Here is a 26483-nt window from a genome sequence, read left to right on the forward strand (position 1 = left end):
ATATATATCAAATTGATATGAACTGTCGAGAAACATGTATGGACAAAAAAGTCACAGTATCTTCACAGTTTATTAAAAGACAACATTCCATTCCTTTCTTTGTTTTCTAAAAGGTCCTATTTATACTTCTCACAAAGTTGGGTTTTCACAAAATCTTTATGATTAGCTAACAATAATTTGATCTCTCCAGGATTACAGCATACCTCCAGAGTTAAGAATGTGCCCCAACGAATGCTCTTAACTCTGGTGCTGTTTTCTAACATACCTCAAGTAGACAGAAATGCCACATGCAGCTGTGAAAAGAGCTTTTATCAAGGTTGATAATTATCAGATTAACATTTTCATACCATCAGCACCACCTTGTCCTTTATCTCAAATCCAGCACATTAAAGTCCCCAGGTGCTGTTTCCAAAAAGTATTTAGAGGTTCTTTCCAAAACTAAAAATACTGTAGAATAAAACCTAAATGCACTAATAAATTTTTTAAGTAGGTATTTTCTTACCTACAGGACTGCATAAGACCAGCAAGGCTCTGAAAAAATCCCACATCCTTTTTATCCTTGAGGTAGTCAAGCATTTTCTGCAGTAAACACAAATAATTTATGCACAGAATTAATATTTATACCATGTGTTAATCTAATTAATACTACATGGGTTCTAGATTACTAGTGATCCTGGTGTTTTGAAATCTCTAATATTGACAATTCATATAACAGTCTTGCAAAGACAAATCCAAGTATCAAAGATAAAAAGAACATTTAATGCTTGTATCTTTTACAGAAAAGAGGGTCATGCATCTTGACTATTCCTTCTTAAAACATGGAAAATAAATATAGTTACTAAATTTAATACAGATAGCAGAATTTATTGATTAATATAATTTTGCTACTAGTAGGCCACAAATTTGTACTGACACTACTGCTTCAGCATGGACAGTTTGGTTTAGATTATTTTAGCTGCAACAGCACGTTATTAGTCATACAAGTATTTTTTAAATTTGTTTTCGCTTTACTGCAATGTGTAATACCTCTCTGATAACAGATTGAAGTAACAAGAAGTTATTCATTAGAGTAAACTCTGATTCTAGAATGTAATGTGTTGTTGAGTGAAGATTTATAGGACTGTAACAGAAGTCCCAATTGTAAATGAAAATCACAATGTTCAAAGATCAATCTTAGAAGGTATACTACAAGGGTTTGGACTGTAAATGAGGTAAAATTCTCTTTGCAAATAGCCAAAATAATAGGAATAATGGATAATAGGTAACCTTCAAAATAAAAGAGCACATAAGCAGATAGATAGTTTGAAATGTTATCATCAGCAAAACCCCAAGTAGACCCAAGATCACAGAAAAAAAAAAAAAAACATCAACACCACCATACTAATCTAAGCAAAGAACTCCAGAAGATGCTGATGACAACTTTTCAAAACCACTTTTGTACTTTTCCCCCCCTTCCCCCCCCAATTATTCTTCTCAAGGAAGACTGAAAATTTAATCTTGGAATCTAAAGGAAAATCAGAAAGATAAGCATAAGACCAGAGAAAATTAGTAGAAATGAGGCAACTGAAAAAGCAGCAAATCTAACTGTATTAGTAATACTTAGATAGTAGGAAAGATTATATAATAGGAGAAAAAAATAATCTTTACTCTGAGGGTGATGATACACTGGAACAGCTTGCCCAGAGAAGTTGTGGCTGTCCCATCCCCTGAACTATTCAAGGCCAGGCTGGACAGGTCTTTGAACAACTGGGTCTAGTGGAGGGTGTCCCTGCCCATGGCAGGGGGGCTGGAACCAGGAGATCTTTAAGTTTTCTTCCAACCCAAACCATTCTATGATTCTATGAAGAAATCCTTCCCTCCCACAGAATTGCTCTAGAAGTTAATTATTTAACATAAAAATACCCTCTTTCAACTGAAATGCAAAACAAATTTCTTTTAGTCTTGTATCCTTATAGGTTAATTATACGTACACAAATAAATATATACCTAGCAAACAAGGCACTTCTGTACACTATTTTCTTCTGAGAACAAGAGTAAGAAGATAAACAGCATATGACAAATAGTCACATTACATGATTCCCTACTACAGTAATAATAAGCACAGTACAAAGATATATAATGACTAGAATAGGTAAAAGTAAATTTGTACCTTACCTGTTGAACAGTAGAATTTCCTCCATTTAAGATAGCAATCCCTAGCTTTAGGGTAGCTGCAACCATTGGACCCATCTCACCTTAAAATAATTTTAAAATATATTTTTAGATCATTTATTAAAATAAGAATGTGCTGTTAACTTATCTGTACAATGGAATAAATGGTAATTTATCAGGAGAGGTCTTCTTGTTTCTCTTGTGAAACAGACCTAGTTTTGTTTCATGATTTCTAGTGTAACTGTATCTTCCTGAGTGACTACATACATAATATAATGTATACACAATATACAAAAGAAGCAAAATATGACAGTAAGAACTGAGTTCAATGAATATAAATCATGTTTCATTCACTAGAGTGTCCAACAGCTGGTTTAAGGCTGCGTGCTCAATTTAAAGCTAACTTTCAAGTTTAACACTGTCTCCTCTGCCTGCTGACCTAGATATTTTTTCCTGTTTCTTCAGAAATTTACAGTGATCCAAAGCATTTAGTTACAGTAAAAAAAAAAAAAAAAAAAAAAAATTAAATAGGAATTTTTAAAACATCACTACTGTAGAAATAAATCACAGAACAGCCCATGAAAGCATCAAAACTTAGAGTAAGATGGTGTCTATGGGACAAAAGAATACCAATAAAGTAGATATTTTGGAATTAGGGGCAGAAAAATCTATAACTACTTCAGAACTGTGCAAATGCCAGAATTTGGGGGCCTTTTTTTATCACTGCATACAGCTAAATCTATGAACTTTTTCACACTTCCTCTCAATCATCACTAGAAAAAAATTATTATTATTATTATTATTATTATTATTATTATTATTATTATTATTATATGATGATGATAGCAACAACAACAATATAACCTAATGAGAATTATTCATTAAACTCTCCTGGATTAGCTGTCAATAATTTTTGAAACTTTGGATGCATTTTGAAAGCTAACTTCTTTAATGCCAAACCTCTTCAGGTTTTGCCCTGTAAGAATTACAATCATTTCAAAGACCATTGGAAATAAGGTTTAATATGGTATGTACACAACAAAACATTACCTTTACTAGCACTGATCGTCTGTAGAACCATCTCAGCAGCACCTCGGTCATGCAGTCTGGCTTGCTGATACAGAAGTTTTTGCTTTTCCATTTCTTTTTCCTGAATAAAAATTCCAGTCATTTAAGATGAGGACTTCAGTTAATATCAGTTCTCCAAAGATTTTGTGTTTTCTCTTAGTATATGGGCTCTATGGCAACATCATGGACCATTTCAATACATACAATGCCACTGAACAGATAATTAATGTGTTCAAGTAATAGTCTCCCTTTGGTATTTTGCTTTATTATGCTTTTAGCAGTTTATCTGAAAAGAGTCATCTCAATTGTATATCATGAAGTTAGTTCAAAGCCCATATTCATGATCTATACTGCAGATATCAAACTTGCACTTTTGTGCCATGATTTTGTGCAACAGTTCATATTCTTAATAATCTGCTATACTGTGACCATAACTTCATACTGCTCAGTATGCGGCTCTTGAGTTGAAAGTTGTTGCTGAATACCAGAGTAACAGAAGCATCTCAGAATTTTTTTCAAAACATATCATATTACAATATAGATTGCCCACCTTTCCAACAGAATATTTGATAGAATACACTGTGCTTTTATATTTTACATTCTCTAGCGGCAACAAACAATACTGCATGGCGTTGCTTGAGCAATGATGAAGTTTGTTCTTTATAATTTAAACTACTACCAAAAACATAAAGAAGAACATAAAGAGCAAACATAAAGGCACAGTTAATTCCAGATGAGTCTGAATTTTCACCAAGTTAATTGAAGTTTACTGGAGAATTGAGGATGACTAAGCAGTATAAGTTGCAAAATGGAAGTTGCATAGAGCCCTATGACAGCAAGTCCATCAGATGGCGTGGTAAAAAGCTTACTCAAAAGGAACATGACACAACTAGTTAGTGTCATGTCCAAAAACAACGCCCAAAACATGTATGACCTAAAAGCAGGAACAGCTGCAGCAGAAGTAGCCAGAATGACAGCTTTGCTGCCATAAACTTTCCATCCAGTTTACAGAAAAAAGACATTGGAAGATGGAAGAGGTTTAAAAAATGAAGGCTTGCTAAATAGAGGGTATGAATAAGAAATTAAAAAAGAAGAGATAAAAAAGAGAAATATGTTCAAATGAATGAAAAAGAAACCTTTAACTCAAAAGCAAACCAACACAGACATTTATGCTGTTACCAGAGAGTTCTCGCCGAGGCTGGCAAATTTGTTTCTTAAATCTTTGATAATATCGTGCTGCGGAAACAAAATTCATCAGGGTTGTTGTTTTGGTTTTTTTTCACACTATTAGCTCTCCTGAGGTTAAATTGTATCTTAATTTTCTTTTTTTCTTTAAATTATGTGATAGATCTAGATGGAGGCACAAAAAGGAAAAAAAAAATAAAAATGGCAGCTTCGCTTCATATTTAGCCATGCTAAGGTTTGAAAGTTTTGCCTTCATGTTTAAACCTCTTCCTGTGAATTCAACAAAAACAAAACAGAAACATACACACACGCACACACACACCACACACACAAACCACCAGAAAATCATGACATCACAGGTTCGCTATAGCTACAATAATTTTTTCTCCTTTTATTTGCTTTCAGATTCCACTGAAAATTGATCAGCATTTCTTTTTTGAAAAACTATTTCCTATTTCTAGCTACTCTTGGTTTTAGACCCAACAATCTTTCATTTTTCTTCCTTTGCAAGATTATTCACTTTCATTCACACACCTAACATCAGCTATACTGCTTTCATTATACAATATTTTCTTGTAAGTTTATGAGAATGCTTAGAGTGAAGATGTTTCTGCATGACCTACAGACTAAAAGAATGGGTATTCACACTTCCTACAATGGCACTATAGAAAAAAACAGTAGAAACAGCCACTGCAAAACAGCTTCAAGTGAGAAATGCAGCATTTTCCACAGAAATCAAGCTGTCCAGGTAACTAGTAACAAAGCAAACAAACAAAAATAAAAATTCACCACCAAAACCCCACCACAAATCTTTGTTTTAAAAGCAACCATTCCTTTGTTGATAATCACCAAAGATTACATTCCTTCTTCAGCTTGACAATGCTTTAGCACTGTCGCTTTCTGTAGGTAATGTTAATACATATGAAGAAAATCAAGACTATTTTATCTTAGCTGTTTTCCATTTATATGGGGAAAAGCTGAGCACTTAGAAATGCACATACACGTATTCCCAAATTATAGACTTTTTGGAAGCAGAGACTCAAACATTTTCTACTTCATTCTATTTAGTTCTGGTTTTAAACTATTACAAGCAGCCATATGCCAAAAAAAAAAACCAAACCCTACATTGGGATAAACCACAAGTTTTAGCTTGACTTTGTAAGAAACAAGCTTGCAAAAACTAAATAGGAACTTTAACTGACAAGTGTGCCACTGCAATTGTTTTCCTCGCCATCCATATAAAGAACGATAATAGGACTCTGAGAAAGAGTCATATTGAGAGGTTTGTTTGCTATTACCACTAAACTCCCAGCCATGGAGTGCAGGTAGTAGCACTCTTTATGTATTTTTTAATATAAAATTAGAAAATTATTAAAGAGTAAACAGAATAAAGAAAAAGATGAAAAGGGAAGAAATTACTTTAAACTCAACTATCCTAAGATGAATCCTTCTCTTTTGAATTGTCTTCACATTTTAAACTTTTCAAGACCTCTGTTTAGTCCAGAGAGTAAGTCCTATTAGATCGGTATTACACAGGCAAAACACCTGTTCATTTCAGTCAGGCATGCATAAGTACAAGCAATGTATTAAAAGATAACATAGAATCATAGAATAGTTAGGGTTGGAAAGGACCTCAAGATCATCTAGTTCCAACCCCCCTGCCATGGGCAGGGGCACCTCACACTAAGCCATGTTACCCAAAGCTCTGTCCAACCTGGCCTTGAACAGCATCAGGGATGGAGCATTCACAGCTTCATTGGGCAACCCATTCCAGTGCCTCACCACCCTAACAGGAAAGAACTTCTTCCTTATATCCAATCTAAACTTCCCCTGTTTAAGTTTGAACCCATTACCCCTTGTCCTATCACTACAGTCTCTAGTGAAGAGTCCCTCTCCAGCATCCTTGTAGGCCCCCTTAAGATACTGTAAGGCTGTTATGAGGTCTCCATGCAGCCTTCTCTTCTCCAAGCTGAACAGCCCCAACTTTCTCAGCCTGTCTTCATACGGGAGGTGCTCCAGCCCCCTGATCATCCTCATGGCTCCTTATCCATCCAAGGAGGTCTCCTGGCCCTCCTGCTGCATTTCCTTCTAGTTGGGATGCAGCACTCCTGAGCTTGCAGTAGGTGATCCTTGAATATCATTCAACAGTCTTGGGCCCCCTGCCCTCCAGGGCTATATCCCACGGAACCTTACTAAGCAGGTTCCTGAAGAGGCCAAAGTCTGCTCTCCTGAAGTCCAGAGCAGTGAGCTTGCTGCATACTCTTCTCACTGTCCTGAGGATCTCAAATTCAACCATCTCATTGAGTACATCAAGTACTCAAGCACTTTATACATATTCATATATATATATATATATATATAGAGAGAGAGAGAGAGAGAGAGACTTTAAGATCAATATATGCTGGTTTATGCTCTATAAAGTTGAATTTTTCCTTAATCACTCATTTTGGACTTCTTCAGCTCTAAAGAGCATATACATGAAGTGTCTCCATTTCAGCTTGCAGCAATATCTTTACTGACGGCATCATGTTTGTACTGTCATTCATTCATATCTTCCTCTCTGGCAAGGAAGTTAGATTTGTTTCCCACAGACTGCTTCCATATTCTTGCCATACTGATGAGATGATTCAACATATTCATTCCCATTCAAGCAGATATGAACTGACAAAGTATTAAGTCTCTAAAAGGAAAAATACTGTATTGGGTGACTTTCAAAATCTTTGTGTTCTCAGTTTCCAACTTTTTTTCTCCAATGGTATACAGCTGTGAAATTACACATTACTTCATCCTTTCTTGTTTAAAGTTGGGTGACAAATTTGATGTATTTGAAATAGCCGACATAGATGTCTAACTCTCTATAGGAATAATAAAAGAAAAGGGTAAGGGATTGTTTAGAAGATTCCACTGTGTCTGGAATTGAATCAGCTGAAGCAGAAAATCTTACGTACATGGATAAGTTAGTAAGATTATTACGTAAATACTGCATTAAAAATAAGCAAACAACTTGGAGCTACAAATGGTTACTTAATCATTGCAAGAAACAATGTAGGGGGAAAAGATGCTGAGAAACACAGAAGATGGGAAGCAGCCAGAGGACCCAACAAAATATATTAATGAAGAGCCTAAAATCATCATTTATCACTAAGCCCCTGAATCAAAACTCAAAGAAAAGCATGGATATTATTCACTCCCTCATTGCAGGAAGGGGGGTTGGACTAGATGATCTTTAAAGGTCCCTTCCAACACAAATTATTCTATGATCCTATGTAAAAATAACTTATCTTGTAGTCATGGAGAGTGAAACCACATATTAGGTTGCAGCTATTCTATTATGGATATGAAAAACTAGTAAGAAACACATTTTTTTGCATACTATTGGAATGTTTTATTCCTGAGAACCAATACATTGATCATGGAGTCTGACTTTAATTCTTACCATTCTTTAACAAAAATAGTTACTTATTATAAATGCATGGTATATAGTCACTCCATTTATCCAGGCATTGTGATAGTGAGTTAACGGTAGCCATCTCCAATGGGCTAGTCCCTTAAGAGCTTGCATTATCTGTATGTACTGACATTTGCAGGTCTTTCTGTGCTGAGGTAAAGCGACCACACAATGTATCATTTTGACAAAAATCTAGTCAATACAAAAGTTTGTCAACAAAGTTGCTACCAGTAACAGGGATGATGAAAACTGACATAGGAAGCTCAATCTCCCCCATTTCTTTTCTTCCTGTGAAGAGCCAATTTAAACCAATTGATTTTAACAAGGTGAGCTAGGTTTTGACTCCTTTTTCTGAGTTCCCATCCTACATGTGTTCAGAGTACCTTAATATGTAGCAAACCAGTAAAGTCAATGACTCAAGTGCAGAAACCTATTTGCATTCAACTAGTGAAACGGTTTGATTGGAAAGCATTTCCTATCAGATAGACTCAAGTGGGACAGAGACACCAGCTCTACAGGGAGTCAGTTGAGCATCTGTTTAATATGACAGAAAGTTAACTCAGAGACAGAGGGCAAGGAGCAAAGATAATGCTAAACATTACAAGCAAATACTAGCAGGCGAATGGAGACAGAAACATAGTAACATGTAGGTAACTTTATTGTTGGTTTATATTGTGACCTCCCTACTGCCCACACAGTCATCCCAATACAGATTATTTTTACAAAAATGAGACTACACTGCATGAGATATGGGCATGAAAAATTGTCGATAAAATACACTTGTTTTTATCACATTCTAAGCTTCCCCAGAGGTCTCTGTGCTCTGACTATGAAAAGATTCAGGACTTCAAAACTCACACATTTTTAAATTCTAGAAGAGCAATAGAGTTTTATTCCAATACAAACTGAACCACCAGTCTCTTCACACACACATAGAACTTGGAATAAAAGAACTGCTTTCAACATTGAACTTTGAGATTGACAGACAGAAACACACAAATGCACACATGCACACACAGAGCTGGTATATATGGTCTCCTATCCTTACAACTGTTTCTACAGCTGTTTCCTGTCACGTATGAAGGAAGAAAATATTATATGTTGTCGAGAAGTTTAAACCACTTCTCCATCAGTAAGACAGAAAATTTTCTATGGAGCATATGACATTTATTGTACGGTAACCAGTAGGCAGACTGATAGACATGTAGTATTTGAATAGCTAAGTTAATGAAGGAAAGAAGAAATAATATTAGACGGCTTATAGACTTTTTTTTTGGGGGGGGGTGGAGAGGGAGTGTTGTAATATGTACTTTGTGTTTGTGGTAATTAAAATACCTTTTAAATAAATGTTTGTGAGTCTCTCTGAGCACATTCATCTTGCAGGGTAATGTCTTTGTTGTATGAAGGTGGACTTGTGCAAACATTTGTAGGAGTAAGAGTGAAGCTGATTCTGAAATACATCTTTTCTTTCCACAGCCATATGGGAACCTCTTTCTTTTGTGAACTAAATGTTAATAGAAGAATTAGCAAACAAAGCCAAAATCGTCTCTCTCTTTTCAATGGAGAAGGCTATAATTGTTCCCCATGCTGCAAAAGCTACTGACTGAAATCTGACCATCAGCTAAAGCTGTGCATTCCCAGTCTCAAGCAAGTCATCTCTACTTAATCTAGCTGCCATTAGCCACAGCACAAGTGACTAGACCTAAATATCTCAGAACAAAAAATTTGCTACCCCACACACTATATCTCCTCTCAGAACATCAACCTTGCAGAGCTGTCAGCAAGCAGCCTGAGTCAACAATGGGAACTGGGACTTTTACTTGCATGAAGTAGGCAAATAGGCTGGTGGTTAAGCCATGGGCCACCTTGTAGAAACAAATGGTGAGACTTTCATGGTGAGACACAAAAGACTGTGTTAGAAAATAAGTCAATTACAAAAATTAACACTGAAATTTCAGAGCTACAGTTTTAGAGAAAACATGGAACAGCCAGGAAGCACGTGAGGTATAGAGTAGCTATGGAGTTTCTATCAAATACTATCACGATGAGGGCTGAGGAGTCCGTCCATTCAAAGTATCTGAATAACAGATAAACTATAATGTAATTGATGGTCTCTCTGTCACAAAGTTTGGAAACAGAATTCTATTACACTATCAGAAATGCACGTTTGCTGAGATATGGAAAAAAAAGCCCAACTGTTTTCCCTTTACAGCCAAATAATTATTTTAATCATTCAAATTAAATTATAACCAGAAAGAAGATAACTGATGCACAAAAGGCAAGAACAGCAAAACAACATGAACAAGCCAAATGACACTCTTTTTTCCCCAAATTGGCAAGTAATTTTATATGACATATTTTCCATACATAATTCTTGGAGTCTTTAAAAAGAGTTTGTGCACAAGAAGGGTTTAGTAGAGATGTCATGCTGGAACTGAAACATTAAAAATGTTTTCAGGACCCTTTAGTTGAACTTATCCAAGATGTTGGGCCTAAAAAAATCACAAAATTAGACCCAGACAAATACACACATATTTTTTTTTATTTTACCTTGCTGCGTTGTGATCCTGTCACCTTAAGGAAGGGCAAGGACAAGAAGCGAAATAGTAATAAGAAAAAGAAGTCCAAAATATTTTTTCTGCAGGTGACTGACCAAATACATACACAAAATTGTTTTTTTAATAGATTAACACATTGTTTGCACATAAGTTTATTAGCTACAGAAAAAAACAATAATGAGAAACAAATGAAGAGGATCCTCTCTCAACAGATAAAGTTGAATGCTGAACAAAGAACCCATTATAATTTATGCAAGTACTAATAAATTTCTTAGTGATAAATTTGTTCATTCAGCTCAATGATTTCTTATTTATAAATTTTCACATTTATAAGCACAAGACCTAACAAGCATGCATGGGCTAACTGAAAAAAACCTTATAGAAATAAATATTCTTTGTTTAGTCAGTGATACATCACACATCGCATTTCTGGGGAAGGGGGGAACACACTGAACAGAACAAAACAAAACTAACAAATAACCCCCAAAACCAAACTAACAAAACCAAACCAAACCAAAACAACAAAATAAAACAAAAAAAGAAAAAAAAGCAAACCACAACAAAAAAAAAAAACACCAAAAAAAAAAACCAACAAGCACACACACACACAAAGAACAGAGCCCTGAAATTTTGATTCCTACCTAGATATTTACCAAGAACCAAAAATTTATATATTGGGTACATTAGCTGTAACTAAACTGGACTAGATCTTCAGAGTGACTGAAAAGAATTTGGTATTGGTATTTTGTCCAATTTCTGTATACAGCCAAATAGGGAATACGTACTTAAATAATTCAGTGCTATCTCATGCAGCATCATGTAGAAAACGTACAGAACATCTGATGTGTACAAAAGAATAAGAGTGAAAGCAAACATGCTCCAAACCACTTCTCAAAAATCAGAACAGCACAGGTAGTTTTATATCAAACCAATTAGCATATATATAAATATTTTAAAAGGCATGTATTTCATGTTTCTGCATTTTTGAAAAGACATTAAATATAAATAGAGTTTAAAGATAAGCCAACATTTAATGTCAGAATTATAAGCTAAAATATATTAAAATATTAAATATGTTAACAAGCCAATTCCCTCAGAACAGAAAAATTTCTTGTAAACTCCATTTTATTAATGGAAAAAGAGGGGCAGATCCCAGAGCAAATACATGAAAAGGATTCATCTCCCACTCTTGTAATCAACTCATGTAAGTGTGCTTCTTCATACACTGATGATCATAAAAATAAATCAATATTAAGCAACAATAAATACAGATTTCTTACTCTCAACATAAGAAAAAGCTTGACAGTACTGATGAACAAAAGCTCACCTTTTACTCAGAGGCTCTAATATATATGTGAACATAAAAATACTGTATAAACTGCTGGTACCAAATGTAAATTACTACTGCAAAAGCAGTATTTCAGTATTTTAATGATCCAAACTAAAGGAGTAAGTTACTACCCATCATATTTCTCTTCAACAACTAAAAAATTGAAGTCAATCAGATAAACAAGTACGATCCATTAAATTACTCTCTCTATAATCTTACATTATTTGATAACACATATGCTTTTTTTTTTTACTATGATGAATCTGGTGACTCATATCTGCCAATCAATCCAGCTACTGGCATGCAGTTCCCTAACATAATAAGCTGCAGTAAGCCATGAACGAAGAAACATAAATGTCAATTGGAAGCTATGAAATAATGTCTAACGTGACAAGAAAAAACAAAACAGAAGTATAATCTTACTTCAAAACTCTTCACTTCTTCTTCACTATCATCATCTTCTTCATCATGGCAGCTCTGATGTAGAAAGAAAACATTTATTCGTAAGTTGCGGGTGATGGTGGTGTGTCTAAGACTTTGTTTACTTTACACATAATTTCTCTTGATCTTCTTCATTGATTTTATTAAAACAGAAAAAATGTACAAGACAGCAAAAATGTTACCTTTGCCATAATGTCAGCATAGGCCATATACAGGAAATCTTCTTCCAATTTGCTGGTTAACAGAGAGAAGAAAGACAAAAGGAATAAAATTAGAGCCATTATAGTAGAATTGGAACACCAAAATATTTTTAAGCACCTTAAAAATCTTTTAAAAGGATTTCTAAGCCCATAATTAATTACAAAAGGCTTTCTGTAAAATTAGGACTGCATTAATTAATACAAACTGAAAAATAAAGCCAGCTTCACAGTGCTCAGAAATTCATAAACACCTTCCAATGAAGAGAACATAATTATTTGTTTAATTATACCTAGAATATACTTACATTTCACATTCAGAATATAACTGTTAATAGGGAATACAGTCAAAAGAGAGTGGTGTACTATGTCCTGCACACAGCATCTGTGACTACAAGGAATTGTATAGGGGTTTCTTTCTCTAGAAAACTCTTTGCATCTCATTATCGGTCAGGTTAAAATCTCTCCACGTACCACAGGCTACAGTAATGCTCACAATCACCATATGAACATATGAACATGTTTTGTCCTAGCCTATGTAATCTTATTTGAACAAGACACATATAACTCCAAATACAGGAGTAATCTGAAAATCTGCATACACTCTGCAGTCTCTCACACCGTCCCTACCATTTTTCAGTCAAGGCTGTTCGACTGAATAGCAGAATAAGTTGATGTAAAGGATCAACTCTTTTAAGGCTTTCATCTTCTTCCGCTGGTTCCTCCCCAGGTTTCTTTAGGGAAAAAAAGATTGTTAAAGTATATTCAATTATCTATAGTGAAAAATATTTACTCTGTGCAATTCATTAAGCATTAAAAACTTGCATACACAATTTTGATCTGGTCAGCCAGGAGGAAACAAGTTCCAAGCAAAGTATGAAAGAAAGGTCTGAATCCTGACTGTCTTTATGACCATGAAGACTTACAAAAATAATACCATTTGCAAAGCTTTGCATTTCCTCTCCTCATAAAAATTAATCCTCTTCGCTAAATTTTGAAAATAACTTCAATCTTTTATTGCTGTTATCCAGAATGAGTGGCAACCAGATGCCATAATTTGCTGCTACACTGCCTCTTTCTCTATAGGTTAACAAGCTTCATTAGCTAAAAAAATCAGAATCCTCTATTCCAAGTCTTATGCCAAGTATAATGTTAACTCTGGAACTCTGAGAGATTTTGAGGGAGAGGAAATCCAAGCCTGAAGCTCACCAATAGTTTTAGACAGAAGGAGCATGTAATACTGGCAGGATGTAGAATTTTAGAAGATGACAGATCAATAATGTATAAAAAGTATTATATGCCATTCAATAACATATACACACACAAATGGGGTATTTTTGTTTGTTTGTTTGTTTTTTGTTTGGGTTCTTTTTGCTTTCAGGTTTAGACAGCTTTAATTAGTTCACCCTAAATGAAAAACGTAGTCCTAAACATTATAACGGCAACCACCAAAGTAGTGCTTTTAAAAGAATCTACACAAAACCTGTCCTCTGGCTTCTTGCCTTTTGCTAGAAGACATTTAATAAAGTAATTTTTGCTTATCAAGTTATTGATAAAATCATTTCGTCCACACATATTTTCTACAAATTCTCTGGTAGCTCAAGGAAAATTGGTTTCATAAATTAATTTATGCTCACTTCTCCTCCTTGTTTTCATCTAGCAGTATACACTAAAATACAGATAAAGGAAAGAAGTTATGATAATGTCAGATGTTACCTGTTAATTATATGAGTTAGCCACATAACAGATGTAAGGAAAACGGACTTTTTGCCTATTAAAAAAAAAAAAGTTGTGTGTGCTAGTGTCAAATACATTCCTGTGGGAATGCTTATAGATCTTTATACTTCCTTGTGAAGTCCACCTTTCCCACTCAGCTGTACCAAACAAGACTGACTGCAGCTGAGAATTCACTTTAATTGACCTACATGTAAAATGACTGTTTCACATGCTAGTCTATGATGACCACACAAGGTTCATTTCACATCATGCAATATGAGACAGTATTTTCAGTAATGGCAAGATCTGAACAATGCAAATTATGATTCTAGTTATCATTATGGAGGTCTTCCCCTGCTCCAGATTTCAATCTCATTTATGATGCTGACCTTCCTCTTTAATTAAATGGCAGCCATCTATACTTAGGTTATCAATCAGAACATCTCCCTAATGTTATCAAAACCGATAAGCAAAAAGGCAGAAGTTGTGTGAACGTATAATACAAGTTATTAGCTTTCATAGATTTAATTCAAATTAAATGGGGGACCAAAGTCACCGACGACTGAGTTAAGTAGAACTCATTAAGCACAGTATGAACCCTAGAACTAAATGCTTTTCTGAAATTCTGGGAAACAAGTATTGTTAATTTCCAGTGTTTTCAGAAATTTGCGCTAATGTTGAAGTGTAAAATAAAAGGCTTTAACTGAAGGTAACATAAAAGGATAAAACAAATAAGTTTTAGTTGCCATTTCTAAATATTGAAATTTTTAAAGATGCAATTTTTGTATAATCTAATTAATAAACATGCATTAAACATAAGTAATGCCTACCCACAAAACTAACCAATAACTTTATCATATAAGCTTAAGTGTTCATATAACCTATTTAGTTGAAGCAGAAGCATTTTAACTATTAATATAGTGTAGAATATTGTATGATTTTAATATAAACCATTAAAAATCTGGTTCCCTTTGTGGCTTGATCTGTTGAATCAAAATTAAGGATCAGCAGAATCAAGCTCCTCAAACAGAGGACTTATGAAAACTTTATTCTTTTACTATACAGATGGAAGAAGCGGAGCCACTTTTGCATAATAGACTTAAGGACAGAAGCTTTAGGGAACAAAACTGCAAGTTTAGCCCAGTCCTCTGCTTTAGGTGATGTAAATATTCATCTCCCACATACCAAAAAAGCCCTTACTACAGGTCTATAAATTGCCGGGATCTGGCAAAGTCTAGAAAGAGGTAGCTTTTACTGATTTTCTCCCTTTAAATTATTCTTACTTAGCAGAAAAGACAGTTCAAGATGCTCGGTACTGAGAAAGAACACCCTACAGCACACAACATTGTAGTTTACTGACTACAGAGAGTTAAAGGATAGGAGGTTTTGGCTATGTTTTCTGGGCTCTGGATAGTTCCAGTTTTCTACTTAACATATGAACAGTTCAGAAACTTCAGATAATCCTTCAACCATACATTACAGAACCCAAGGTTCCTCCTTTGCCCCCTTCCAGATGGGTTCTGCCACCACAGCCCAGGCTGTGATTCCATTTTGACAGTCCAATAAATTTTTTAATCCTTGCTCTACCAGGGTACAATTTCTCTAAGAGGGACAGAGAACCTTCACCAGTATAACATCTTTCATGAAGTCAACACAAGTCTGGGTCAGCCCCACAGAGCTGAACAGTAGAACCTCAATCTCTCAACCTCCAAGACAGTGCTCTAAAGCAGCAAGCATGTGATAGGAATTTATTTAAAAGACAGAGTTTTGTTTGCTCTTTTGAATGAAAGATGTAATACATCTCTTCTTAAGAGAGTTCTGGAGACACACTTCTCTGTATGCTTGAGAAATTAGAAGGGAATGATTGCAGTCTTTTACTAAAGGATAATATAACAGCCAATCCAGCCTGCTTCTGTCTTCTCTAAGACAGTTTTTCACATAAGCTACCTATCAGTAAGGAGTTCTGCATTACCGAATATATGGTTTCATAGAGGAGGTAAGGAGATAACTCTTGCTGTCAGAGTATAATCAAATGACCATACTGGGTTATTTCTTCACACAGATACACACATGCAGAGAATTATGTCGTTCCACATGCCACGTGTACACACACATGCTCTCAACTGCTAAAACGTAACTATCTTTGACAATCAACCTGCATTCTCTACAATATTTGCAGTGTGTTGGGATACATGAAGGTATCAGTTTAAAAGGTTGTATACGAAGTAAGCATTTGCAGAAGTCTCTTTTTCACAATGCTTGAACATACAGTAAGGATGACACAAAAAAGGAATTCTGCATGTGTGCAGGCAAAACCAAACTTCCATAGTCTGCTTATGTGGAGCCTGTTGCTGCTGATCTTCCTTTCACTATTTTGATCCTTATTTTCAAAATTGTTCACAACTTGTGTAGCTGGTTTTAAGCACAAGCTTTAAAAACTAAAAGCAAAGTATTTTATTTTTCTAACAGCAATTTCCCAGTTAGCTTCCTCTATTGCAGAGAGCAGGCTCACCTCACAATAAAGACTGATCTCAGACTGTGTTCTGTTGGACCTCCCAAGGTCAGAATCATTTCCTAATACTAGTTCTTGCCCAGCCTTAGAAAGAACTACCTTTCTGAGAGACAACTGTAACGGATGAGGACACAAAGCTTAAATTAAAATCACCCCAGGGATTTACCACGCTAAAGACATGGTTCTACCACTTCACTGTTGGTAAAAATCCTCACCTCCCTGACAAGAGCATTTTTCTGTGAAGAAGAATCAGACTCTGCTTCTGAAGGATTGACTACACTACATCTAGAATTCCTCTAGTTCATATTCTAACCTTTTGACTTAAATGGCTTTACGGAGTCTTCAAATACATAAAGGTTAACTTCAAAGAAAGAACTGGCTGTTCCTCTTCTCCAGAGGGCAGAAGATAAGAGATAGGGGAACGACAGCAGCTGGCATGTGATTTACACAACAGTTTCAAAAGTTTTATAAAAGGTTACTGAATGCTTGAAGCAGACTGCTTAGGGGAATCTGGAATATCCATCACGTGCAATTTTTAACACTTGTCAAGGTGACTTAGATAAAAAATGACTTGGTTAGATACATCTTAGATGATGTCTTATGTACCTCACAGACTTGTACTTATAATTATACAAGATGAATGTTAATCCATAACACATTCCCATGACCCTTTGCACCCAGACGTACTGCTAAGTCTTCTATCAGTTTGTCTTCAAAATAGTGCTCTTCTGTTTCAATCCAAGATTTATCATAGCCTTGAAGAAAAAGATTGACTGCTCGGTGCCTAAAAAGGGACATTTAAAACAAAAGCTGTAAACTTTTAAAGAGAATATTAAGTCACAATGAAGAACTGTCCAGTCATTTACAAGGAAAGCAAAACTTTTACAGTAAAACCTGCCAAAGGCACCTATTTTACATATTAAGTTGACATTAAAATGTTCTGTGCAAAACTGTGTCCCATTAACTTGTAAAACTGGTATTAAAATGTATTAATAATTATTTTGTGAACAGATAATAAATAGAAAGAAATTTAAACCCAAGTAAGAAAAAAAAATCGATTTGTCACATTAGTATTTTTATTTTTTATACAATTTTGTATAATTTAATTTAAAAAATGAAATGACTGCAATAGATAACTTTGGATTGTGCCAAATAATTGATTTTTAAATGTTTGGTATTAGAATTGCACATCTAAAATAATAAACCTTTTTTTTTTTTTTTAAAGTCCATGAAATTAAATGAACGATGAGGGTAGGGGAAAGAGGGTATTATGGAATTATGACATTTACTGGTTTTTGGGTTTTTGAGGATTCAGCGCAAAATGGACTGTGTGACAACAAATTCTCCATGGACAATTTTATTAATCATTTAATTTTTTTTAAACACATGCCAGTCTCATTGACTGAAAAAGAAGATATACAATTGAAATATACAGGAATGCTAGTTATGAGCAGGTGACCTACTTGAATAGCTACAAATGGAAACATTTTTGTTCTATTTCCAACCATCATGGCACCCTCATTTCAAGCTAGTATGATTCTCATGCACTTGCACTTCCTGGGACAGACTTCGAGATTCATCCTACTATTTATGGTAATAGTTATAATTTGAGGAAAAATAGAAAATTATGATGTTGAAAAGATCAGATACCAGCATTCCAGAAATTTTTAGAAATTGCATGAAATGACAGTTGCCTTTTTCTGAATGCTCATTCCTTCCAGAATCTCAGGATTCTGAAAGTTGCTCAACTACAGATCCCATTCTCTATTGAACAAGAAAGAAGAGAAAAAGAAGCCACAGGAAAAGGTGTGAAATGCCTTGAGTATGTGCATGTTTTTCTTGTCTAATAGAATGCTCTTCCCAAAAGTGCACAATAGACACGTTTTCACACAAATAGTATCAGTTTATTTCCTTAATTTAGAACATTTAGCATCTAATAATGAAGGTAACTCCATATTTCCAGAGCTACACCATGGGTTAGGGGGAAATTAATCTCCCAAAATGATATTACAATGACACCAATGTTAGTTTCTGCATTTATTTTTATGAAAGGCATCTACTTTTCAGAAAAGAAATCATACCAGGAGGATCAGGTGGAATAACAGCAGGAGGAAACAACCAGAAATTTAAAATTATGCTTTTTTGTATTTGTTATTCTTTTCAGAAAATATATTAGAAGAAAGTAATTAGATCTGCTAGAAGAAAGTAATATACAAAGTACGTTACCACTCAGTTTATCAATTACCAGATTACATGTTTTTATTCCTTTTGATCTCACCAAACAGCACTGTATGAACACAAATGCATTTGTGAAAAATAGAACACATATAGCTCTTACCTTGGCAGATTATACAATGGTGCCATTCTAAAGCAGGCAACTACTGCTCTTTTCCTCTGTTTAGACAGCAGCTTATGCCATACGGCTTTTTTGGACCGCTGAGGATGCTCAACCTGTTACATACAATACACATGGCAAAATAAATAACGTGGCAATGTCCTACTGTCTGGGAATAGTAATGTTAAAAAAAATGTGAGGTAACAGATAAATCAAGTGGAAAGATAACAGAATCATAACAGTTAGAGAAAAGTGTTCTAGACAGAGATCAAATGATCAGCCAAATTGTAGAATCAAAATTTAGAATATAAACTTAAAAGCAAAAAACTCCCTTGTCTTGTGTGAGTGCCTTTGTTTGTAGGAGGATTGTTTCTTTTATAGATGACTGTGCTAGTTGAATAATAGGTCCTTTGCTCTCCAACATCACCAAAGGAGCCAGGGTAAGTTAGCATTTCTATCCTTAACAACCTGGTGATTCTCCTTTGTAACAAAAGAAGGCATTTTATTTAAAATATGTAGTGATGATAACGTTTATGTAGACTCATTATTCAACCCAAACATAGTTATCCCAGAAGACTTTTCTAGTTTAGTGCAATACAAAAAATTATTCATAGTTAAACAAACATTTAATTAAACAGACTAAAATACTGCTAAGCATTCAGTGAAATGGATAATTACACTTGTAAGATTAAATGGTGACATTCTAAAACAAGTTCCTTCCAAAAGATAAAATACTAAGGAAAAACATTTGTTAAGAGAAAGGACAGAAAAGCGTTCACAAAAATACAGTCTCAAGAAAAAGTCAGTGCTAACAATTTAGAAGTCAGACAAGCCCAAATGTGTTAGGCAATTAGTAGTATCTTCACAAACAACTATAAAACCCTCTATACTTTCCCAAAAGAAATAGCCTCGGCCTACGCAAGCAGATCTCTGAAAATAAAAACAAATAAGTTAGCTGTGCATGGAAAGAGAATACAAAGAATGAACTGATCTTTGCCAGTGCAATAAGCATTCAGAGTATGTATACATGGAGAACAGAGCATTTGCATATGGAGATAAAAATGTTTACTCAATAATACTATAAAAACAGACCCACTGCTCACACATACATAAAGACATCAAATTAACTATTTCAGTAACAAAAGCACTTAAGCACTTGTCTACAGAAGATAAGTAAAGCTGTGGGGCCTAATCTTTAGACAAATAGCTGCAAAGTACCCAGGATAAGAGCACCCAGCATTTACCTCACTGCATAATCATTTTTTAAATTCAATGGGAAGCATTGATCTGAAATGTAGATGTGGTATTACAATGGGAATCTGGCCTGTTCTGTACTAGTGCTGGATTCTATACACTGAGATTAATCCTATGACAGAACATGGAAAACACAAAGATAATACCTCAGGTTTCACTCCCTAGAGCAATTTCTCCAAACTACACAAGCTTAACCAATTTATATACATGATGGTAAATCTAAAATGCCAGAGAACAAGAGATTCTATATGCTGTTTGAACTCAAATACTAGAATCTAATGCTGAATTATGCAACTCTGTACATGCTAACATATTTTCTTTCAGCTTGGTTAATTTCCATTAAACCATGGTTAAAAGCGAAGACTTTTTGCCCATCATGTTTCTAACTTTCCTCTGCTCTTCATTCTTCCTCACAGCCACACTGTATTCTTTCAAATCAACACCCTTTCTCCTGTCTCTCCCTCTCTAGTAAGATAACCATGAGTGCCGTAGATTTACTTCCATATTCCACCACTTTTATCTGGCTCCATGCATATTCAATTACACGTAAAATTTTGTAACCCCTTTTAAGACTCTTCTATCAAACTGTGTAGGGCTGCTGACTTTGAAGCAAGCCCATATTAAGGCTGGAGAACTATGTGAAGACTACTTGTGTGATGCAAGCGGCAGGCCACACATATTCATATCAACATACTTTGTGCATTCCAAGATCTCCGAAAGACACTTTTAGCAACCAAATGCTGCACAGTGTATATATAAGCACTTTCATGTAACAATCTGATTCCTACTTGACCGAACCAGTGATCCCATTGTAATAAGGAAACTTCCTGATATGGGGTCTGAAAACCTGTGCCAAGTTTCTGAATGAACCCAAGTAATCTAATGAGAGAGCAAGAGTGTTGGATTCGCAAATGTTCTCTGAAAAGGAAAAAAACCCCTAAACCCTGAGCAAATTTTATATGTAGTCAGTTTATACTCTGTGGTGTAACCAGCAGCATTCATCTCTGCCACTAGGAATACCTTTCAAATTAGCACGCTGTTTCTTCACTACATTTTAAAAAAGAAAGCCTAGAAAACACAGAACAACTCTGAAGTTCAAAACAGGTAACAATTTGGTAAGTAAAATGGAAAAACTAAATTTATCAAGTAGTCTTTGACTTGTAAAATCTACCAGCATAGGGTATTTTTTAAATTTCAAAATTCAAAGAATTAAAACCCTAACCGTAAGTTATACTCTTGTCCACAGGGGAGGAAAAACCCCAAATCAGAAACAGCCTATGAACACCAAACTTCTAGATTATTGAGATTTTTCTGAATTTTAATGCCAGTTTGATTTTCTAAATATTTATATTCTTGCCAACATTCAGACAAACTTCATACAGATTTTGTCAAGTGGACGTTCTTATAGCTTTTTAAAATAGTACATAGTAAATAGCTTTCCAAAGCTATCTATAGAAAAGCTGTGTATCAAATCAGCTGACTGCCCTACTCCATGCAGTTACAATATGCAGCTTCTAAGCAGATATTTATGTAGGCAGCTTTAATAATACTTTAATAATTTAAGAAGCTCAACTGAGGAAAAACACCTTGAAAAAAAGGCTTTTTTTTTAATCATTAAGTTGTTTTACTCACATTTCCTAGTCCATTGGCAATTTAGCCATTACTTCCTGCTAGGTGAAATGCATCAGAAGGAAGCTACAACATAGGTATCACTTTCTTAGTCCCCCTTCAAAATAAATTATTATTGCAGGTGCTGTAAACATATTGTGTGATTGACATGACCACAGCATATACCATTAAAGACAGCATGTGAAAGCATAACTGAAAGGCTGAATACTTCTGTTTAGATTAAAAAGCAATGGAACTGGGGAAATGTGTCTAACCTGTTCCAGGTGAAAGAGTACATTAGCTATATCAAGGACCCTTTCCACAGTCTTCTCCGGATCTGAGGAATCTTCAGTCCTGTTTGGTAAATCTTTGTAAAGTGCCATCTGCCACCTAATGGCGGGATCCTCAAGCTGCAGGAGAAAGATTTCATGTGTCGCCAAGGAAAAGGTTCTAAACGGAGGGTCAAACAGTTTAACTAGCACAGAAGCTGCTTCAAAGAACAACAGAAGCATTTCATATGGCTAACCCACATCTTTACATGGCTAACCCATACAGTGTCCACTACACAGACTGGGAGAACAAAATTAAAGACTGACTTGTACAGTGTTTCTTGAGAGCTTCCAGAGGACTAAAAGTCTAAAAATCATACAAAGAACAAACAATCATGGGCCAGCAAACAGCACTGGCAACAGCAATTAATATATTATTTGAGGAAAAGTAATGAGTATGAGTAGATAGACATAACTACACTGACATTCTAATTATTAAGCTAAAAAAATTGTTGCTCTTTTAGTTGGGATTATTTAGCTTTCAGTCATGGAAATCAGTAATACTGGTCTTATGATTTTTTTTTTTTTTATTTCAGTTTTTTCAATTGTTCTAAAATCCTAATTTTACTGATTGCTAGCTAAATCTTAATTTTACTGATTGCTAGCTAATGAAAAGTTAGTTTATGAAAATGAATTCAAGATACATTTTCCTACAAATTGCAAAGAGCTGTAGGAAAAAAAAAAAAAAGTGTTTTTTTTTCCTTATTTTTCTCTTTCCATTTCTTTTTTTCCATTTAGTGATCTGTGATTCTCTGTTTTACCAGAGAATTTCATTTTGTCTCCCCAGTGCTTCTGCTAATCAACACTGATGCAACATGCTTTGTGACCCCCTCTTGTGTCAATGACACTAAAGGCAAATGCAATGCATAACCCATTTTACTGAGAAGCTGTGGCCAGTGATCATTCCTGATTGATTGTGCAATTTAGCTTAACATCATGCTGGCCTAGATTCCTAGAGCATTTAGTAGCCTAAACCCTACAGATTCAAATAGGGCTTAAACTCAGCACTTTTATAAAACATCTTTTTGTATCCAGATTTCAATTCGTGCTTAAGATGAGACAATAATGCTAATTTACTGCCACAAAACATATTAAGATACACAGTTTACTGAAGTTCCAGGAATGATTATAAACTTACACAGTCGCTCAATAATAGTTTATTACAACCTAGAAAGCCACAATTGGCAGCCATTTCTTCCACCTTTCGGCTTTTCCATTTCTTAACAATTGTCACATCCATAGTCTTTGTGTGAGCATTTGACTGGATCATCATGAATGGATAGTCCACAAAAGATTTTTTAATCACAGGTGGAGATGTCTTTTGATCTGAGGACTCCTCACATTCTATCAAGGTACAGCTTTTTTGTATAGGTAGTTTTTTAAGGGTATGAGTAGTTGACATTTCAAGGTGTGATTTAGCATGGCTGGAAGATTTTGGTGACTTGAGCTTCATCCATGTCAAAATGAATGCAAGTTTCGTCATCAATTTCTTGAAATAAAAGGCTTGGTACTGAGTAACAGCATGCAGGCATGCAAGGAAAGGAAAGACAGAAACAGGGTGAAGACAAATGTAGACAAAAGGTAGACAAATGCATGAAACAGACGCCACAACATTAATAGCTAGATTCAGAAGGATGATTCTCAAACAGTGCAGTTCTCCAAAGAGAAATCAAGATAAATTACATTTTAGCTCTAACATAAGTGATAGAACATGGTGTCTGAGAAACAAAAGTGGTTAACAGAAAACCAGCCTTTCCAGTAAGTGGTATTTTTCCTCTGTTTTGAAAGCTACCTTACACCATTATAACTAAGATACATATTAATTCATAACATCAAATTATAATTTAAATTTATAAGACCATTGGGCCTACAGTTCTTTTATGTCTGACTCAGACAACAAAAGGCTAGAGAATGAATATAGCACAATGGCATTGTTTTCCTTAATAAGAAACATCATACTTGACTGCATCTGATGTGTACTTGATTCAGTCATGATAGTTACTGAATACTACTAACACTGTGGAATAAATTATATTGTACTTTGTAAATAACTACTGAATTTAACTTTATACATTATACTTTTTAATAATTAAGTGAAACACGTAGGTTTAATGTGAACTCTAGAATGTGTAGTGCTAAATAATTCATGGAAAGATGTATTTCAAGCCACTGGGAACAAACTACTTAGCAATAAATAGCAAATCATAATAAAGGTAATAAACACAGTAACAAATTGAAGTACTGAAATGCTGTATTTTGTTCGTAACTGAGTTGACTACTTTTCTCATACATGTCAAAACCAGAGCTTTTCAAAGCTAGTAAAGTAATGCGAAGGTAGCTATAAAACAAAGCTAGCTACAACAGCTAGCTAGCTTTGTTAGCCACATTTATGTTGTTCCCTTTCACAATGTCATCTTCTACTGGGAATTCATTTTAGAATTAGGAAAATCCAGTGTCAGTGTTGAAAATTTTACAACTGGAAAATCCTTCAGTATATACTTCAGATTAGCTAAGATTACTTCCTTCTTAATTATCAAGGCACCACTAAATTTTATCAATATAAGAAATTTTAATGTATATTTATTCTCCTGTGTTATAAACAGTGGAGGTGATACATTCCTGAATAATAGCAAACTTCTAATTGAACCAAAGGAAGTTTCTGCAGAGAAAGCACAGATCAAGGTACTAAGTATCATTATTCTGAGGCAACCAAGCAGTAAGGCAGAAAATTTTTAATAGCTTTACACAGAATGCAACCCTAAAGAAACAGAATAGAAACTGAAGTACTTAAAACAGGAGGACAAGTGCTGAGAAGCAGCATGAAATGCCAGACGAGAATTAAAACTGCATGGCTCACAAGGAGACGATATACAAACACTGAAAATGTCAGAACGGAAATACCTTTCATCATTCAGAAGACATTACTGAAGTTCATGCACAAAATCACAATACACTTAAAGTCTGTATGTTCATGGCATGCATGTTACTTAAGAACTGCTGCTGATTAAGATCTTCATAAATGCTCTTTTTTCCCTAGCACTTTGATGGTGTGGTTTCTTCTGCTTCTTAGTATATCACAGAATCATAAATCATAGACTTATAGAATAGTTTGGTTTGGAAGGGACCTTCAAAGTCCATCTAAGTCCAACCATCCTGCAATGAGCAGGGACATATTCAACTAGATCTGGTTACTTAGAACCACATCCAGCCTAGCCTTGAATGTCTCCAGGGAGGTTGCAGCCACCACCTCTCCGAGCAACCTGTTCCAGTATTTTACCACCCTCATTGCAAAGAATTTTTAACTCACATCTAGCCTGAAGCATATAATAACATTTGCTGTATAAGTGTTTCAAGCTTTTCATAGGATTTAACCGAATCTTTTGTTTTCAGTGGTAAACTTTTCAAGGTCAATCCCTATAACTTAAATCTACTGGACTTTTATTTGCAGTATTTTATGAAAAACGCTGTTAGCATTGCAAAACGCTGTATCCTTCTTGTGTGCTCTCAGAAACCACAAACTCCACAAAACACTGCTTGAATCTTCAGACATTATTCAGGAAAAAAAAAAAAATCCCATTTCCAAGTCTTAATGAAAAAAAGAAGAAACAAAATAAAAAATAGCGTTTACTGCCACGCACCGAATCAGTAGAATCTAGACTTCTAGATGATTCTTATATATGCTTTCAGAAGGAGAAAAAAAAAAAAAAGGCAACAAAAAAAAGAAAGTCAGATTTCCAACTCACATGTTTATTGCTTCTAACCATTTAATGAGCACAGGAAATACTAGTTAGTTTTTTCCTTGAGGTGAATAAAATCTGGGGTGGGGAGAGGAGGTAAAGGACAATCCTAAATAAAGCACCATCCATAGGTCTGATTGCATCTTCCTTCAACAGAGAAGAAATGTACATAATTTTATTACACGCCTATATTATGGCTTCTTCTTTGCCATTATTTGAAGCATTAAAACAGTTCAGCTACACTGGGCCAGTTCAAGACTTCGTCCCTAGAGCTATTCATCTGGCACTAACTGGAATTCCATAACAAAAGTCTACACTTCCCAAAATACTTTTTTTTTCCTGGATGAAAAATAGGAAAAAAACTGAGCAAAGCGGAGATTTTTCACTTTCTAGAGTATGCCAAACTGGCAGCTTCCTTTTACTTTATGCTTCAAACTGGTACAAAATAACTGAGCGTTTTGCATATTCTATCTTGAATAATAGAAGGAAGAGTTTAAATAGTGGTGAACTTTGCTTCTATCTCCAATTTCATAGTAATATGTATAAGCAGGGATTTGAAGGGACATATGTAAGTGTATATAGTGCATATAAACACATTAAAACCCTAACATTTA

The 26483-nt window shown here is 34.8% G+C and overlaps 1 protein-coding gene across 4 annotated transcripts in view; it reads right to left on the reverse strand.

The window, feature by feature from the left end:
- Window positions 1-26483, reverse strand: part of RYR2 (ryanodine receptor 2) — a 380163-nt gene that overhangs the window by 47025 nt on the left and 306655 nt on the right. For all 4 annotated transcript variants that reach the window (XM_065680202.1, XM_065680204.1, XM_065680203.1 and 1 more), the window contains 10 exons: window positions 22079-22213; window positions 19835-19871; window positions 18945-19056; window positions 17294-17390; window positions 13009-13112; window positions 12364-12415; window positions 12164-12217; window positions 3202-3301; window positions 2155-2234; window positions 503-579 (listed from right to left, as the gene is read on the reverse strand). In XM_065680202.1, the coding sequence (XP_065536274.1) occupies window positions 503-579; window positions 2155-2234; window positions 3202-3301; window positions 12164-12217; window positions 12364-12415; window positions 13009-13112; window positions 17294-17390; window positions 18945-19056; window positions 19835-19871; window positions 22079-22213 (848 nt within the window). The remainder of the gene's footprint in view (window positions 1-502; window positions 580-2154; window positions 2235-3201; window positions 3302-12163; window positions 12218-12363; window positions 12416-13008; window positions 13113-17293; window positions 17391-18944; window positions 19057-19834; window positions 19872-22078; window positions 22214-26483) is intronic.

Source organism: Lathamus discolor, chromosome 5 (assembly GCF_037157495.1).
Source record: "Lathamus discolor isolate bLatDis1 chromosome 5, bLatDis1.hap1, whole genome shotgun sequence".
Lineage (NCBI taxonomy): Eukaryota > Metazoa > Chordata > Aves > Psittaciformes > Psittacidae > Lathamus > Lathamus discolor.